Raw genomic sequence first — 16998 nt, 5'->3', positions numbered from 1 at the left:
ATTTTTAATGTTTTCGTGAATGTGGAAGTTGGAGTTTGATCCGACGTTTCTGAGTGAGTTTACTTGTGTGGTATAGGATTGGGTTGGTCATTGTGGAGGATAGGTCTGAGAATATTCTGAAGAACCGGTTTACTTATGGCAAATTTTGTCAACATATAAATGTTATTAAAGTATTTACTTTCTCCATTATAAATGAAACTCAGTTTAGCTGGGTACAAGATCCTGGGTTGAAGGTTATTTTGCTTTAGGAGGTTAAAAGTCGATGTCCACCTTCTTCTGGCTTGAAAAGTTTCAGCAGAGAGATCTGCAGTTATTCTAATATTCTTTCCTCTGTACGTAATGGTTTTCTTTTGCTGGGCTGCTTTGAGAATCTTCTCTTTCATGTTAACATTAGTGAAGCTAATTATGATATGCCTGGGGGATGACTTATTGGGGTTGAATTGTGCTGGGGTTCTGAGGCTTTCTGCTGTGTGAATTTCAGATTCTCTAGGCATGTCTGGAAAATTTTCTTTCATAATTTCTTGCATTAGGGCCTCTGTGCCCATCGAGGCCACTTCATCATTCTCAGTAATCCCAATTATGCGTATATTGCTTTTCTTCGAATTATCTGAGAGTTCTCTGAGTGAATGATCCATTTTTGCTCTCCATTTCAATTCCTCTTTGAGAGATTGGGAGCATTCGAAGACTTTATCTTCAATGTCAGAAAGCCTTTCTTCTGCTTGCTCCTTTCTGTTGCTGAGGGATTCTACTGTATTTTTCATATCTTTGAGGGCTGTAAATTCTTGCTTCAGTGTGTCTAAATCTTTGGTGGTTTTGTCTTTAAATTCGTTAAATTCTTGAGACAACTTTTGAATTTCTCCTCGAATTCCTAATTCCATTTTAGTAATCTTGTCTGCAATCCAAATTCTGAATTCGATTTCTGACATCTCAGGCAGTTGTTTATGAATGGGATCTTCAATCACATGTGCTGTATCTTTTCTTGGGGGGGTAGATCTATTCTGGTTATTCATGTTACCAGAGTTTTTCCGCTGATTCCCCCCCCATGGTTATTTTACTCCCTTTGATATTTCCCCTGGGGCTTTATCAAGGGTTTGTAGTACAGTGTCGTGGCCTGAGAAACTGGGGCTCTATCTTGTGTGGTGGGACTAAGTGGTTCTGTCTTGTTTTCAGCTGGTTTGTGTTCGATCCTATTGTAACATTTACTCTGCCTTGATGTCTCAGCTGTGTGGAAAAACATCAATTAAGTCACCCCTCCCACTCACCTCTGGCACCAATTGGAAAAGGAAAATCAAACCTTCCTACAACCGCATACCCAGGGCACCACCTGAAAAGTCCTCAGTCTATTAGTTCAGTTCAAAAGGTCCAAATCGATTGTCTCAATCGACACCTGTCTCGGGTGGGAGAGTTCAAGAGGTTTCTGGGAACTGGATCACAGGGGTCTGGTGACTCCTCTGATATGGCTTACTCCAGTGCTGCATGGAGTCAGGAGGAGCCACCTAGCAAATAGATTTGTCTGGGAAGGTTGATGTCTCCTTCCCCACTTTGCCCCTCCATCGGACACAGTCACTGGCATCTCTGCAGATGGCTAACCCAGTTGCCTGTAGTGACAGATACTCCAGGGTTTTGCACCTGCCTGTATTGCATGGAAATCTGCCAGGCCCCTGCAGTCTGCTGCTATCTAGCAGGAGTAGGTGGGGCCTGACTTCTTTGAGTGCTTGATGCAGATGGTGGAGGGAAGGTGTTCACTTAGGCTTAGCCCTGTCCGTGATTGATGTTGCTAAAAGAACAGAATAGAACAGACAACTTTGTGGGGTTCTGTCTCTCTTTCTTCTAAAATCGCCTGCAGGAGATGGGCTATTCTGAGTTCAAATGACTTTGCTCCTGGAGGTTTGTGTCCGATTACCTCTCTGAGTTGGCCCTGCCCTGGAAGCTTCCCGGGTTTGTGAGCAGCGTCAGGCAAATCCTTTGCTCACTGGTGACCTCCTCTGGTTGCCCAGGGAATCAGGGGGTGTGGCTTCAGAATATCCAGAAGTGAGCCATTTTGCTGTTAAAGAAAAAACGGCTGTAGATTTGCCTCCAGGAACTGCTGCTCTGGTGTGGGCACCCAGCCGACCCTTTTCTCCTCTGTCTCACGCCCCAGAGTCAGTACTGACCGGCCGCAGTTTACGCTCTGTCCACACCCCTCGAGAGATCTACCAAGGATCTGAACTCTTGGGGGACAGGCCCCCAGACCCTGAGTGAGAGTGGGGGGGAGTGCCTGGAGCTCAGCGGGGAAGCTAGAGTTTCATTCAGTTTTATTCCTGGTGGTATTGTTGCCAGGGAGGGCTGCTGCACCGCACCGCAGGGAAGTGCCGCCAAGGCTTGACTCCCCCTCAGCCGAGTGCCCTCTCCTCGCTTGCGTGTCTCAGAATCAGCGCTGACCAGTCGCAGCTCAGGCACTGTGCACTCCCCTCGAGAAATCACCCAAGGATCCAAACTCCTTGGTGACAGGCCCCCACACCCTGAGTGAGAGTGGGGGGGAGTGCTGGGAGCTCAGCGCGGAAGCTAGAGTTTCATTCAGTTTTATGCCTGGCCATATTGTTGCCCAGGGAGGGATGCTGCACCACACCACAGGGAAGTGCTGCCAAGACATGACTCCCCCTTAGCCGGGTGCCCTCTCCTCACTTGCAAGCCTCAGAGTCAGCGCTGACCAATTGCAGCTCAGGGACTGTCCACTCCCCTTAAGAAATCACCCAAGAATCCGAACTCCTGGGGGATAGGCCTCCAGACCTCAGTATGAGTGGAAGGGGAGTGTTGGGGGTTCAGGGATGCCAGCAAAGGATATTTATAGTTTTATACAGTTATATGCCTGGCAGGAGAATGCCCTGGCACCCTAGTAGGGGAGGTAGGTCCAGTTTTTAGAAGGTCTCTCCCATGGAGTGTAGTGGCAGGGTCTTTAATTTCTGCCTGTTTGTTTAATTGTGGGGCTCTTGAGCCGGTCTCATGGGGGAGGGGGATTCCCATCCGCTTGGTGATGGATTTTGTACCTTTTGTTTGTGTCCTTGTGATCACAGCTTGCCTCAGCGGTGTTGGTGTGCGTTCTTCAACCTTCTCTCTTGGTGCAGCTCAAATCCACCAGGATATTTACTAAATTTTTTCCCTTAACTCTCCTTCTGGACAGGAGCCTCTGTGGAAAGCTGGCTTCAGTCCACCATCTTGTCTATCCCCTCTCCTATTTTATGTATTTTTTCAAAACCCCCCAACTTTTTGTTTCATTAATTTTCTGAATGATTCTTTTGTTTTCAATTTCCTTTATTTCTGATTTAATTTTTGCTGTTTGTTTTCTTCTGCTGGGTTTAGGCTTAGATTGTTCTTCTTTTTCCAATTCCATAAGATGGTTTGTAAGTTTGTTGATGTCCTTTCTTTCTGTTTTTTTCTTTTTTTTTTTTTTTGCGTGTGGGCATTAAAAGTGATAAATTTTCCTCCAGGACTACTTCTGGTGTATCCCACAGGTTTTCGTAGCTTATGTCTTTATTATTGCTTTGCTCAAGGAAGTAAATGATTTCCTTTTATCTCTTCCTAAACCCAACTATCATTTAGAATAAGGTTTAATTTCCATGCCTTTGTGTGGAGTTGAATATTTTGTTGGAGTTGAGTTTCATCTTTATTGCCTTGTTGTCTAACATAAGGTAAATTTTCAATACATTTGATTTTGTTGAGATTTGATTTGTGTCCTAGGATATGATCAATTTTGGAGAATGTCTCATGGGCTGATGAGAAAAATACATATTTTTTAGCTTTGGGATGGAATATTCTATATACGTCTATCAAGCACAGTTGTTCTAGGGTCACATTTAAGTCCCATGTAGCTTAGTTTTTGTTTAGAGGATCTGTTCAGCTTTGTAAGAGAAGGAGTGTTAAAGTCTCTTGCTATTATGGCATTATAGAATAAACTATTGCTCAGACTAATTAAGGTTTGTTTCAAGGATCTGGGAGTTTTTAAGTTTGGTGCATAAATATTTAGAATTGAAATTTCTTCTTGTTTCCCTTGACCAATATGAAGTGTCCATGTTTTCTTTTTTGACTCTAGTTGCTTTAAATCCACTTGTATTTGAAAATAAGATTGCAACCCCTCTTTTCTTTTGATTTCCATTTGCTTAAAAACTTGTCTTCTATACCCTAAACCTGAGATTTAATTTGTCCTTCAAGGTAGGTGTGTTTCCTGCAGGCAGCAAATAGATGGCTTTTTTTTTTTAATCCAATCATTCCGCTGGTGCCTTTTCCATGAGTAATTCAAGCCATTAACATTTATTGATATAATTACAAGTGTGGTGAAATTCTATTCATCTTATTTTTTAAAAGTCCACTGCTTAATTTTGTTTTTTGCATCATTGTGGAAGCTAGGTTTTGTCCTTTAGTTTCCAGGTGTTTACTTTGCTGCTGGTTCATTATGATGGTCAGTGTGTAGAATAGGTCTAAGTATTTCCTGTAGAGCTGCTTTTGGTGTGGCAAGCTTCCTCAGTGTTTGCATGTCAGGAAATGATTTGATTTCTCTGTCAATTTTAAAGCTTAGCTTAGCAGGATATAGAATTATGGGCTAAAATTTATTTTGTTTAAGTAGACTAAATGTAAACAACCATTGTTTTCTATATTGAAATTTTCATCTGAGAAGTCCCCAGTCACACCAATGGATTTGCCCCTTTAGGTCAATTGACACTTAACTCCTGGAAGCTTGAAGAATTTTCTCTTTTGTCTTAACTTTGGACAGGTTCATCACAATGTACCTTGGAGAAGCTTGATTTGAGCTGAGATAACCTTGGGTCCAATATCCCTCTGAAAGGAGTATGTCAGAATCTTTGGTGATATTTTGGAATTTTCATTTATGATATCATCTAGTAGGGCTTTCATGCCTCCAGGGTGTTCTTATTCCCCTTCTGGGATACCTATAACATGTGTGTTTGAATGCCTCATGAAGTCCTGTGATTCTGCCAGTGAATGTTCTACTTACTCTCTCTTTTTTTTTTTCTGTTTCTTTAACTGCCTGACTTAGCTCAAGAGCTTTATTCTTTACCTCTGAGATTCTTTCTTCTGCATGATATAGTCTATTATTGATACTTTCTACTGCATCTTTAAGTTCCCTGATTGACTGCATCAACTCCTTCAGCTTTGCCATATCATTTCTATATTCTTCATATCATTTATCTCTTATTTGATTCTGTTTTTGGATGTCCTTTTGGTTATTTTCAACTTTCTCAGCAATTTCATTCATTGATTTTACCATACATATTTTAAATTCTCCTCTGTCATTTCTAACATTTCTTCACAGATGTAATCTTCTGCAGTAGCTGCCTCATGATCCCTGGGGTCTAGTTTGGTCTAGTTTTTTATGTTGCCAGGATTTTTCTGCTGTTTATTCCTCATGAGTGTTTTCTTTTTTGTCTGTTTCTATGTCCTAATTTTTTCTTTCAATACCTCTTACAGGAAAGTTACCTTGCCTCTGACATAAGGTATTGAAGTGTCCTTTTGGTAAGGGACTAAAAGGATGAGATGAGTGAAGAACACAAAGGGATAAAAGACGAGAGAGAGAGAGAAAAGATGAAAGTGAAAGGAAAGGGGATAAGTAAAAGGGAAGATTGAGAAGAAGAAGAGAAAGAGAGAGAGAAGAAGAATAGTGGGTACATTAGGATACTTTGACTCTCACCAACAAATCCCAACCTTTGGCGGGGGAAGTTGGATTGGATGAGCTCCTTGATGGTTACAGCTCTTTGCCAACTTGGGCTGATGTAGGACACCACCTCCACCAAATAGAGAAGGAAATAAAAAATACTGTAAATCAAACCAAACCAACCAAACAAAAAAGCTAAAGAGATAAAATTAGTGGAAAAAGCAAATATCAGGGGTAGAAAAAGAAGGAAAAATGAAGTTCTTATTATTAAGGAAGGCAAAAATGAAAAAATATATTTGCACAAAAACCATGAAGATAAAAAGAAAAAGAAAAATCTGGGGGTGGGGGGAATTTTGAAAAAGAAAAAAAATTGAAAAGAAAAGATGAACAGAAAAACCAACAATAATAAAAAATTCAACAACAACTACAATAACAACAAAAACTATATATAAATATCTTGCTGAATATTGCCTGGGCAACAGGTCCTCTTCTGGAATATGAGATGCTAATTACAATACAGCTATATAAGATGGAGACTGGAGGCCTCTGATGACTTCTTTGCCCTCAAGCCCTATAGAGTTGGGAGCCTGGATCACTCCTCAGCCCGCTTAATATACACATCTCAACTTTTCTAATCTGTGTCCCTTGGCTAAGCAGTAGCTATCCAGGAAAGGGTGTGTTGCACTGATCTCTCTGCAGGTGGCTGCCTGCTTGTCAGATGCACAGGAATGGCCTTGCTCTAGGATGCTGAGGACTGAGCCTGCAAGAAAACATTCCCACAATGGCTGTGTGCAGCCTGCAGCTGAACAATAAAACCCCCAATCTGCCCTGGTGAAAAAGTCTTGGCCTCTGGGTGCTGTTCAAAGTCACTTGCACACTTGCCCCAGGTCTCCCAGAATCAGCCTCACTCTAGGACTCTGAGAGATGAGCCTGCAAGGCAAATCTACCACAATGGCTATGTGCAGCCAAACAATGAATAGTAGAGAGTTTCAGAACTCCACCAAGACTCAATTTGAATAAAGCATCTCCTAGAAATATTGTAATTAACTTTTCCAAAGTTAATATGAAGAAGAAAATTCTGCAAGAAACCAAATGTAAGAAAAGAATTACCTACAAAGGCAGAAATATTAGAATGACTGCCGATCCCTTAGATGAAACCTTACAAGGCAGAAGAGGATGGTCACTGACTTTCAATCTCCTAAAACAAAACAACATTCAGCTCAGAATCCTGTATCCAGCTAAACTGAGTTTCCTTTGAGATGGAGGAATCAAATACTTTATTAACATAGACATATGGAGGAAATATGCCATAAATAAGCCAGCTCTCCAGAAAATACTGAGACCTATCTTCCATAATGATCAGCACAATGGTCTACTCACCCAGAAACTTTTGAAAACACTTAACTTCCACAATAGTGAAAGGATTAAAAATATCCCCTGGACATTTGAAAAACATGACACCCAAAACACTACCATGCCTACCAATTCTCTCAATTAGTGTGAATGGCTTGAATTGTTCTCTAAACAAGGACAGGGTAACTGACTGGATACAAAAACTCAGGCCAGATTTCTGTTGCCTACAAGAGACTCATCTTACCTCAAAAGATAAAAAAAGACTCAGGGTGAAGGGATGGACATCTATAATACAAGCAAATGGAAATTAGCAAAAATCAGGGGTTGTAATTTTATTTGCAGATGCAATAGGATTTAAACCAACAAAAATAAGGAAAGACAGGGATGGACACTATGTATTTGCCAAGGGAAACACTCTACATGAAGAGATTTCAATAATTAACATTTATGCACCCTACCTAAATGCTCCTCGATTTATAAAGAAAATCCTAATGGATATGAACAATGTGATATCTTCCTGCACTATAATAGCTAGAGATTTTAACACCCTTTTACCAGTTCTGGATAGATCCTCCCAGAAGAAAATGAACTAAGAAATAATAGACTTAAACTTGGGGCGGCGCCTGTGGCTCAGTGAGTAGGGCGCCAGCCCCATATGCCAAGGGTGGCGGGTTCAAACCCAGCCCCAGCCAAACTGCAACAACAAAAAAAATAGCCGGGCATTGTGGCGGGCGCCTGTAGTCCCAGCTGCTCGGGAGGCTGAGGCAGGAGAATCGCAAAAGCCCAAGAGTTAGAGGTTGCTGTGATTCGTGTGACGCCATGGCACTCTACCTGAGGGCGGTACAGTGAGACTCTGTCTCTAAAAAAAAAAAATAGACTTAAACTTGACTATAAGACAAATGGACTTAACATATATCTACAGAACATTTCATCCTAATAAACCTGAATACACATTCTTCTCATCATCCCACAGATCATCTTACAAAATTGATCAAATTTTAGGACACAAATCTAATCTCAAGAAATTAAAAAGAATAGAAATTATTCCTTCTATTTTCTAAAAAAATCAGGGAATAAAAGTTGAACTCAACAACAACAACAGGAATCTTCATACTGAAACAAAGTTATGGAACTGAATCATCTTATCTTGAACAATAGCTGGGTCAAAGAAGAGACTAAAAAGGAAATCTTCAAATTTGTGGAACAAAATGATAATGAAGACCCAAATTATCAAAATATGTAGGATACTGCAAAGGCAGTCCTAGGAGGGAAATATATAGTGTTGGAAGCCTTCTTCAAGAAAACAAAAGGATGGAAGTCAACAACTTAATGGGTCATCTGAAGCAACTGAAGACGAAGAACAATCCAACCCCAAACTCAGCAGAAGAAAAGAAAAAACTAAAATTAGAGCAGAATTAAATGAAATTGAAAACAAAAGCATCATTCAGAAGGATCATTCAAAAGGATCAATGAAACAAAACATTGTTTCTTTGAAAAGATGAACAAAATTGATAAACCTTTGGCTAGCCTACCCAGAAACAGAAAAGTAAAATCTGTAATAACTTCAATCAGAAATGATAAAGGTGAAATAACAACAGATTTCTCAGAAATTAAAGAAGTCCTCAATCATTACTACAAAAACTCTATTCTCATCAATATGATAATCTGGAGGAAATGAACAAATACCTGGAAGCACACCACCTTCCTAGACTCAATCAGAAAGAATTACAAATATCATCTTAATCCCCAAACCAGGAAAGGACCCAAAAAAGAAAGAAAACCTTAAACCAATATCATTAATGAATATTGATGCAAAAATATTCAATAAGATCCCAGCAAGCAGAATTCAATGATACATCAAAAAAGTTACTCACCAGAATCAAATTGGTTTTATTCCTGGGTTAGAAGTTTGGTTCAACATACATAAATCTATAAATATAATACTCTACATAAATAAAATAAAAAAGACATGATTCTATCAATTCATGCTGAAAAATCTTTTGATAATATTCACCATCCTTTCATGATAAGAACACTTAAGAAAATAGGCATAGATGGGACATTTCTTAAACTTATAGAGGCCATATACAGCAAACCCACAGCCAATATTATATTGAATGCAGTAAGACTGAAAATATTACCACTCAGATCTGGAACTAGACAAGGATGCGCATTGTCTCCACTGCTATTCAATATAGTAATGAAATTTCTAGTCATCACAATCAGGCAAGACAAGGGGATAAAGGGTATTAAAATGGGGTCAGAGGATGTCAAACTCTCACTCTTCACTGATGACATGATTTTATACCTGGAAAAAGTGAAGGACTCAATTAAAAAGCTCTTAAAAGTGATCAAGGAATATAGCAGGGTCCCAGGTTAAAAAATCAATACAAATCAGTGGCTTTTATATATGCCAAAAATAGTCAAGCTGAAAATGTAGTCAAGGACTCTATTCCTTTTACAGTGATGCCAAAGTTAATGAACTATCTCAGAATTTATCTAACAAAGTATGTGAAAGATCTCTACGAGAAATCTGAAACTCTGAGAAAAGAAACAGCTGAAGATGTTATCAAATGGAAAAAACATACCGTGCTCATGGCTGGGAAGAATCAACATTGTTAAAATGTCCATACTACCCAAAGCAATCTATAGATTTAATGCAATCACTATTAAAGCACCAATGTCATATTTTAAAGACTTTGAAAAAATAGTACTTGGTTTTATATGAAATCAGGAAAAATCTTGAATAGCTAATCCATTAGTCAGAAATAAAAACAAATCAGGGAGTAACACATCACCAGACTTCAGGCTATACTATAAATCTATAGTGATCAAAGCAGCATGATTGCGGAGCAAAAATAGAGATGTAGATATATGGAACAGAATAGAGAACCTAGAGGTGAACCCACTTATCATCATTTGATCTTTGATAAGCCTATCAAACACTGATTGGGGGAAAGATTCCGTATTTAACAAATGGTGCTGGGTGAACTTGGTGGCACCCTGTAGAAGACTGAAACTGGACCCTGACCTTTCTCCAGTAAGAAAAATTGATTTTCACTGGATAAAATATTTAAACTTTAGCCATGAAACTATAAAAATACTAGAGGAGGGAAAACACTTGAAGTTGGCCTGTGAGAATGTTTTATCAGGAAGACTACTCCCCCACCCCCACCGGCAACTGAAGCAACACCAAAAATATATCACTGGGATCTGATCAAACTAAAAAGCTTCTGCATAGCTAAGGGCACTGTAAGTCAAGGAAACAGACAGCCTTCAGAATGGGATAAGATAGTTGCAGGTTATTTTTCTGACAAAAGTCTGATAACTAGAATTCTCAAAGAACTCAAACTAATAAATGAGAAAAGAATAAACAGCCCCATTTCTTTGTGGGCAAGAGACTTGAGAAGAAGAAACTTCCCTGAAGATGACTGGTGCATGGCCTAGAAACATGAAAAAATGCTCATCATCTTTAATCATCAGAGAAATGCAAACCTAAACTATTTTGAGATATCACCTAACCAGTAAGATTAGCCCACATTAAAAAATCCAAAAACTGCAGATGTTGGCATGGATGTGGTGAGAAAGGAAAACTATACTGCTGGTGGAACTACAAACTAATACAGCCCTTTTGGAATGAATTATAGAGAATTCTCTAGGAACTAAAAGATGATCTACCATTTGATCTTACAATTCCATTAATAGGTATTTAAGCATAGGAACAAAAATTACTTTACAGGAAGGCTCCTGTGGCTCAATGGGTGGGACACCAGCCCCATATACTGAGGGTGGTTGGTTCTAGCCTGGCCCCAGCCAAACTACAACAAAAAATAGCTGGGCGTTGTGGCTGGAACCTGTAGTCCCAGCTACTTGGGAGGCTTAGGCAGGAGAATCGCCTAGGTCCAGGAGCTGGAGGTTGCTGTGAGCTGTGATGCCACAGCACTCTACCAAGGGCAATAAAGTGAGACTTTGTCTCTAAAAAAGAAAAAAATCTTTTTACAACAAAGACATTTGCACCAGAATGTTTAGTGCAGCTAAATTCACAATAGCCAAATTGTGGAAGCAACCTAAATGCCCATCAACATATGAATGAATAAATAAATTGTGTTCCATATATACCATGGAATAATACACAGCCATAAAAGAGGGAGACATTACATCTTTTATGTTTGCCTGGATGAAGCTGGAACATATTCTTGTCAGTAAAGTAATTCCATAATGGAAAAAAAAGTATCCAATGTACTCAATACTGTTACAAAACCAATGTAGATATTCTTACTTAGTCATACAAATGATATATCACAAATATATTCCAGAAAGAAATTGGGGAGAGGAGGGAAAAGGGAAGGGAGATGGGAGGGTGAGGTGAGATAGGGTATTTTGTGCAGGTGCACGGTTTTCAGCACCCCAGAAAGGTGGCTTTGTCCCATATGTGCTCCTCGTGGTATGAGAACCTAAGATGGGAAAATTTCATTCTCAGCTATCAGTAAGACTCAGGGGTTAATTTTTCCCTGCTTTCTAAAACAGCAGAGATGCAGGGGTTAATTCCTCCCTGCTTGCTGAAAAGGCCTTGAGAAATGTTTCCCTGAGGTGCCTGCCAAGTCATAGCTGGAGATTTAGCACCTATCTGGAGCTAAACTGTTGCTCTTCATTCCCTAACTTCAAATTACACAAAAGTTTCATTTAACCTTTTAGGGAGGTGGGTGAACAGAACTGACAGCCTGGTGTCCTTGTAGTTTATCTTTAATTTATATGCTCCAGACGTAGAAATGACATGTAGATGCTTTGTAACATTTATGCTGAGGAGAAAATTTTTATGGCAGTCTCAACTAGTGCTTTTGTTCTTTATTCTTACTTATTCTTATCTGATGAGTTTGGATATATGATACAGTGAATAAAGATGAACGATGGCTGTAGGCTTGAGCAAGCCTCCAGTCTTCCCTTACTTAATAAATCATTCTGTTTGCAGTGACATCTCTGTGTTTGTTGGTTTGGCTAGTGAACAGCAACAATTTTGTGGTATCTCACCTAACATACACAATGCAAAGGTACATTTCAAAAAAACTAAGAGTATATTATAAATGTAATATACTCAATATAAACAACTAAGAGTATATTATAAATGTTTTCCCACAAGTGAGGTGATGGTTATGTTAATTAGTTTGATTTAAACCTTTTACATTGTGTATCAAATAATCACATAGTATCCCATAAATGTATACAGTATGATTTAATAAGAATTAAGTTTAAAAAATAAATTAAAAAGGTTGAAAAACATTGCACTAGGGAAATGAAAGTTATAACCACAATGAGATATTACTACTCACCTGTCAGAATGGCTATAATCAAAAAGACCAAAGATAACTAGCATTCGTGAAAATGTTGAGAATAGGGAACCCTTGTGCACTGTTGATGAGAATAAAATCCCTATAGATGCTATGGAAAATAGTATAGAGGGTCCTCAAAAAATAAATAGAATTATCACATGATCTAGCAATCTCACTTTTGGGCATACATGTATATCTAAAAGAAATGAAATCAGTATGTTGAAGAGACATCTACATTTCCATATGTGTTGCAACATTATTCACAAGCCCAAGATATGGAAGGAAGCCACCAGGGTGTCCATCATCAGATGAATGGATAAAGAAAATGCAGTATATAATATACAATGCAATACTACTAATATTTGTTCTTACAAAAGAAGGAAATTCTATTATTTGGGATAACATGGAGGAACATGGAGGACATTATACATGCCAAATGAAATAAGCCAGGCCCAGAAAGACAAATATTACATAATCTCATTTATGTGTGGAATGTAAAAATGATTCTTTACTCACAATAGAAAGTAAAATGATGGTTATCTGAGACTAGGGTGGGGGTGGGGGTGATGTTGGTGATGAGTGGCAGGGATGGGGCAGAGGAGAAGTTGGTCAAAGAGTACCAAGATTAAGTGAGGAAAGGAGAAATAATTTTTAGCATTCTATTGCTCAGCATGGTGATTACAAGAATGATAACATCTTCTGTATTTCAAAATTGCTAAAAAAATGACTTGAAATATTTTCACACCAAAAAATAAGTGATGTGTGGTGATAGATAGGTTAATTAGTTTGATCTAATCATTCTGCAATGTATACTTTCATGAGGACATTATGTTTTATTCCATAATATATACAATTACTATTTCTCTATTAAAAATACAAAATAAAACATTTAAAAAACTTTTCAAACTATGAATAGGATAAAACATCTTTAGTTTGATAGAGTATTTTCCACAAACCTTTGTATCATGGCCAAGCACTAGATGCTTTCCCAAAAAAATTGGAACAAAAAAATGTGTGCTCACTGACATCTGTACTTTTCAGCATTATACAAAATTTATTATTCAAAACAAGACAAAAAGAAAATGATATTTTAGAAAAAAATTATAAAGAAAGAGACAAAAATATTATTAGTAAATAACAAGACTATGTAACCAAAAATTTCCCAGGGCAACAATAGAAAAAAAAGCTTGTCTGTCTTATTTAAATGCCCAGATACATTTTTCCCCCAGGATTCCTTGCCTACATAAGTCCCTCTTTATATGTAAGATGACATCTGGTTCTTACCACATCACCCAAGAATAAGAAGTGGCACAAAGGAGAGCCAGCATAGTTATTTATGTCAGTAAATTATAATCTCTGTTCTAGAAACCTTGTATGGTCATTCAGAATAAGATTAATAAATGTAGATATGAAAACTTAAATATGAATAGCCTTTCTATAATTAAAAATAATTAGAAATGCAATAAAACTGTTCTAGGTAAATTAGTATTAAAAGTTCACACACTGAGGTTTTATCTTCATTCTAGCAAGGATAGATTAAAATATATAAAGGGTAACATTAAAAAGACTAAACCAACTAAATTCCAGGAGGTAAAAGTGAAACAGAAATGCATAGTGAGGTGAGCAGAAACTAGAGGCCTATTGATCACTAAATCTTTTGAAAGTAAGCAGAGGTAGACATGAGTTCAGATCCTGGCCTGTTTTCAGATACATACGAACCTCAATGTACACAAAAACTATCTGAATATTGTTCACGATTACTCTCTCAAACAGATATTTACACCATTAATAAGATTACCTTCCATTTAGTCATGTGTCATTATGCTCTATCAAAACCTTATGCATAAGGGACTTTACTTCATACTCTTTTCTGGAAACCCTCAGTTTAGACTAGTAGATAATCAAGTTTTGAAAATGTATATATGTATATTTTATGATTTCAGAATTTGAAAAATGTACTTACTTTTTTAGCACATCAAACATGCTTTTCTCTATATTTAGCAGCCACTGTTCTATAGCACTTCTTAAGCGAATTTTCCTAAAATTTGTTTCAAAAATAGTATTATGAAGAATTATTTTATGTCAAATTTCACTCCTTTAATAAGCCTATAGGATAAGTTTTCTACACACTTTTATAATATTCATGAGTGATTATAATATTATTATACATAATGCTGTCTTTAGGATTTTCTAGATGTTAATTTGGAAAGCCATGCAGAAAACATTACCTTGCTTTAAGAAATTCTGACATCAAGACCATAAAGAATGTAAAAAACAATAAATAAACTCCAGGAAAAATAGAAATATACAATATAAATAAATTTTTACTAAAAATGATTGAATTCTTCATTAGATCTTTTAAACAGCAGGGTCAGGTCAGGGGTTTTCATATGTATATCTTGAAACAAACTTGTAACCCTGGGATAAAACTGACTTGATCATGGTGTACAACTTTTTTGATGTATTGTTGAATTCTGCTTGCTGGGATCTTATTGAATATTTTTGCATCAATATTCATTAATGATATTGGTTTATGGTTTTCTTTCTTTGTTGGGCCCTTTCTTGTTTTGGGGATTAAGATGATATTTGTAATTCTTTCTGATTGAGTCTAGGAAGGTGGTGTGCTTCCAGGTATTTGTTCATTTCCTCCAGATTATCATATTGATGAGAATAGTTTTTTGTAGTAATGATTGAAGACTTTTTTAATTTCTGAGAAATCTGTTGTTATTTCACCTTTATCATTTCTGATTGAAGTTATTACAGATTTTACTTCTCTGTTTCTGGGTAGGCTAGCCAAAGGTTTATCAATTTTGTTCATCTTTTCAAAGAAACAATGTTTTGTTTCATTGATCCTTTTGAATGATCCTTCTGAATGATGCTTTTGTTTTCAATTTCATTTAATTCTGCTCTAATTTTAGTTTTTTCTTTTCTTCTGCTGAGTTTGGGGTTGGATTGTTCTTTGTCTTCAGTTGCTTGAGATGACTCATTAAGTTGTTGACTTCCATCCTTTTGTTTTCTTGAAGGCTTCCAACACTATACATTTCCCTCTTACGACTGCCTTTGCAGTATCCTACATGTTTCAATAATTTGGGTCTTCATTATCATTTTGTTCCCCAAATTTGAAAATTTCCTTTTTAGTCTCTTCTTTGACCCAGCTATCATTAAGGATAAGATGATTTAGTTCCATGACTTTGTTTCAGTATGAAGATTCTTGTTGTTGTTGAGTTCAACTTTTATTCCCTGATGAATTGAGAAAATAGAAGGAATGGTGGTGGAGACAAGATAGCTGATGAAGCCAGCATTCCACAGAGGTTCCCGTTCAGAAGGAGAGTTAAAGGACAAAAATTTAGCAAGTAACCTGGTGTATTAGAGGTAAGCCAAGAGAGAAGGTTGAAGAATGCACATCAACCCCAATGAGGTGAGCTGTGACCCCAGGGATACAAACAAAAGTACAAAATGGATTGCCAAGCAGATGGGCATCCCCTCCCCAATGAGAACAGTCATAGTATCCCATAAACAAATGAGCAGAGTTCAAAGGTCTTCCCATATATTTAGAGGGGAGAGACCATCTAAAAAACTGGACCTATGTCCCCTACTAGGGTGCCATGGTGCTCTCCTGACAGGCATAAAACTGTATGAAACTATATATTATCTACCTGCAATTCTGAGCTCCCAGAACTCCCCTCCACTTTCACTCTGAGGTCTGGAAGCCTGTCCCCCAGGAGTCCAGGTATTATCTTGAGAGATGTGGACAGGGCATGGACTGCTGCTGGCCAATCCTGATTCTGTGGTATGGGAGTGAGGAGATGACAGTCGGCTGAGAGGGAACCACACTGGAGTGGGGGTGCCCCGAGGCACAGAGCAGTAGCCACTTTTTTGGCAACAACAGGGCTCACCCCTGGATATTCCACAGTCACACCCCCTGTCTCTCTGTGCAACCAGATGAGGCCAGACATCTTCCCTGGTGGCAGCCACTGGCAGAAAAGATCTGGCATGGAAACGAGGCCCTATGAGTAAAGGGTTTGCTTGAGGTGGTACCGGCCTGCATGGAGCCCAGGGACTAGAAAACACATGCACACAGCTGGAAGAATCCCAGGTGGGACTGACCCAGAGGACAGCTTTACTGAGCCTAAGATGCAGCTGGCCCTCAGGGGATCATCAGCCTAGACAAAGGAGGTCAGGAGGCTAGAATTTACAACTAACCATGCTGCAAATACAAATGACTGGGCAGCAGCAAAAACAGGGCCTGAGCTGCAGGTTCTGTGAATTCAAAACAGCTTCTCTCTGCAGGGGAATTTAGCTGGGACAGAAACAGATTCCACAGAGTTGTTCTGTTCTGTCAGAAACATCAATCAGGGGTGAAGCTGGACCTGAGTGAACAGCCCCAACCTCCATCAAGCACCGAGACTGTCAGGCTTCACCTCCCCCTGCCAGATAGTGGCAGAGAGCAGTGGCCTGACTAAGGAGACATAGATTTCCCAGTGATTCAGGCAAGTGCAAACCTCTGGGGTATCTGCTCATTGGAGGCAACTGGGTCATAGCCCTGTGGGGTTGTCAGTGACTGGGTGTGACAGAGGTGCAAGGTGGGGAAGGAGACATCAACCTTCTCAGACTAATCTATTTGCTGGGTGGGTCCTCCTGACCTCACGGAGCACTGGAGCAAGTCATATTTGA

General features: G+C 38.6%; 1 protein-coding gene across 1 annotated transcript in view; it reads right to left on the bottom strand.

Moving 5' to 3' along the window:
- The window catches only part of DNAH14 (dynein axonemal heavy chain 14), an 862921-nt gene that overhangs the window by 616737 nt on the left and 229186 nt on the right, over positions 1-16998 (bottom strand). Inside the window, 1 exon segment of the mRNA XM_053607548.1 lies at positions 14274-14362. Within this exon segment, the coding sequence (XP_053463523.1) occupies positions 14274-14362 (89 nt within the window).

This window comes from Nycticebus coucang, chromosome 10 (genome assembly GCF_027406575.1).
Source record: "Nycticebus coucang isolate mNycCou1 chromosome 10, mNycCou1.pri, whole genome shotgun sequence".
NCBI lineage: Eukaryota > Metazoa > Chordata > Mammalia > Primates > Lorisidae > Nycticebus > Nycticebus coucang.
This window is presented reverse-complemented; position numbering and strand designations above follow the sequence as displayed.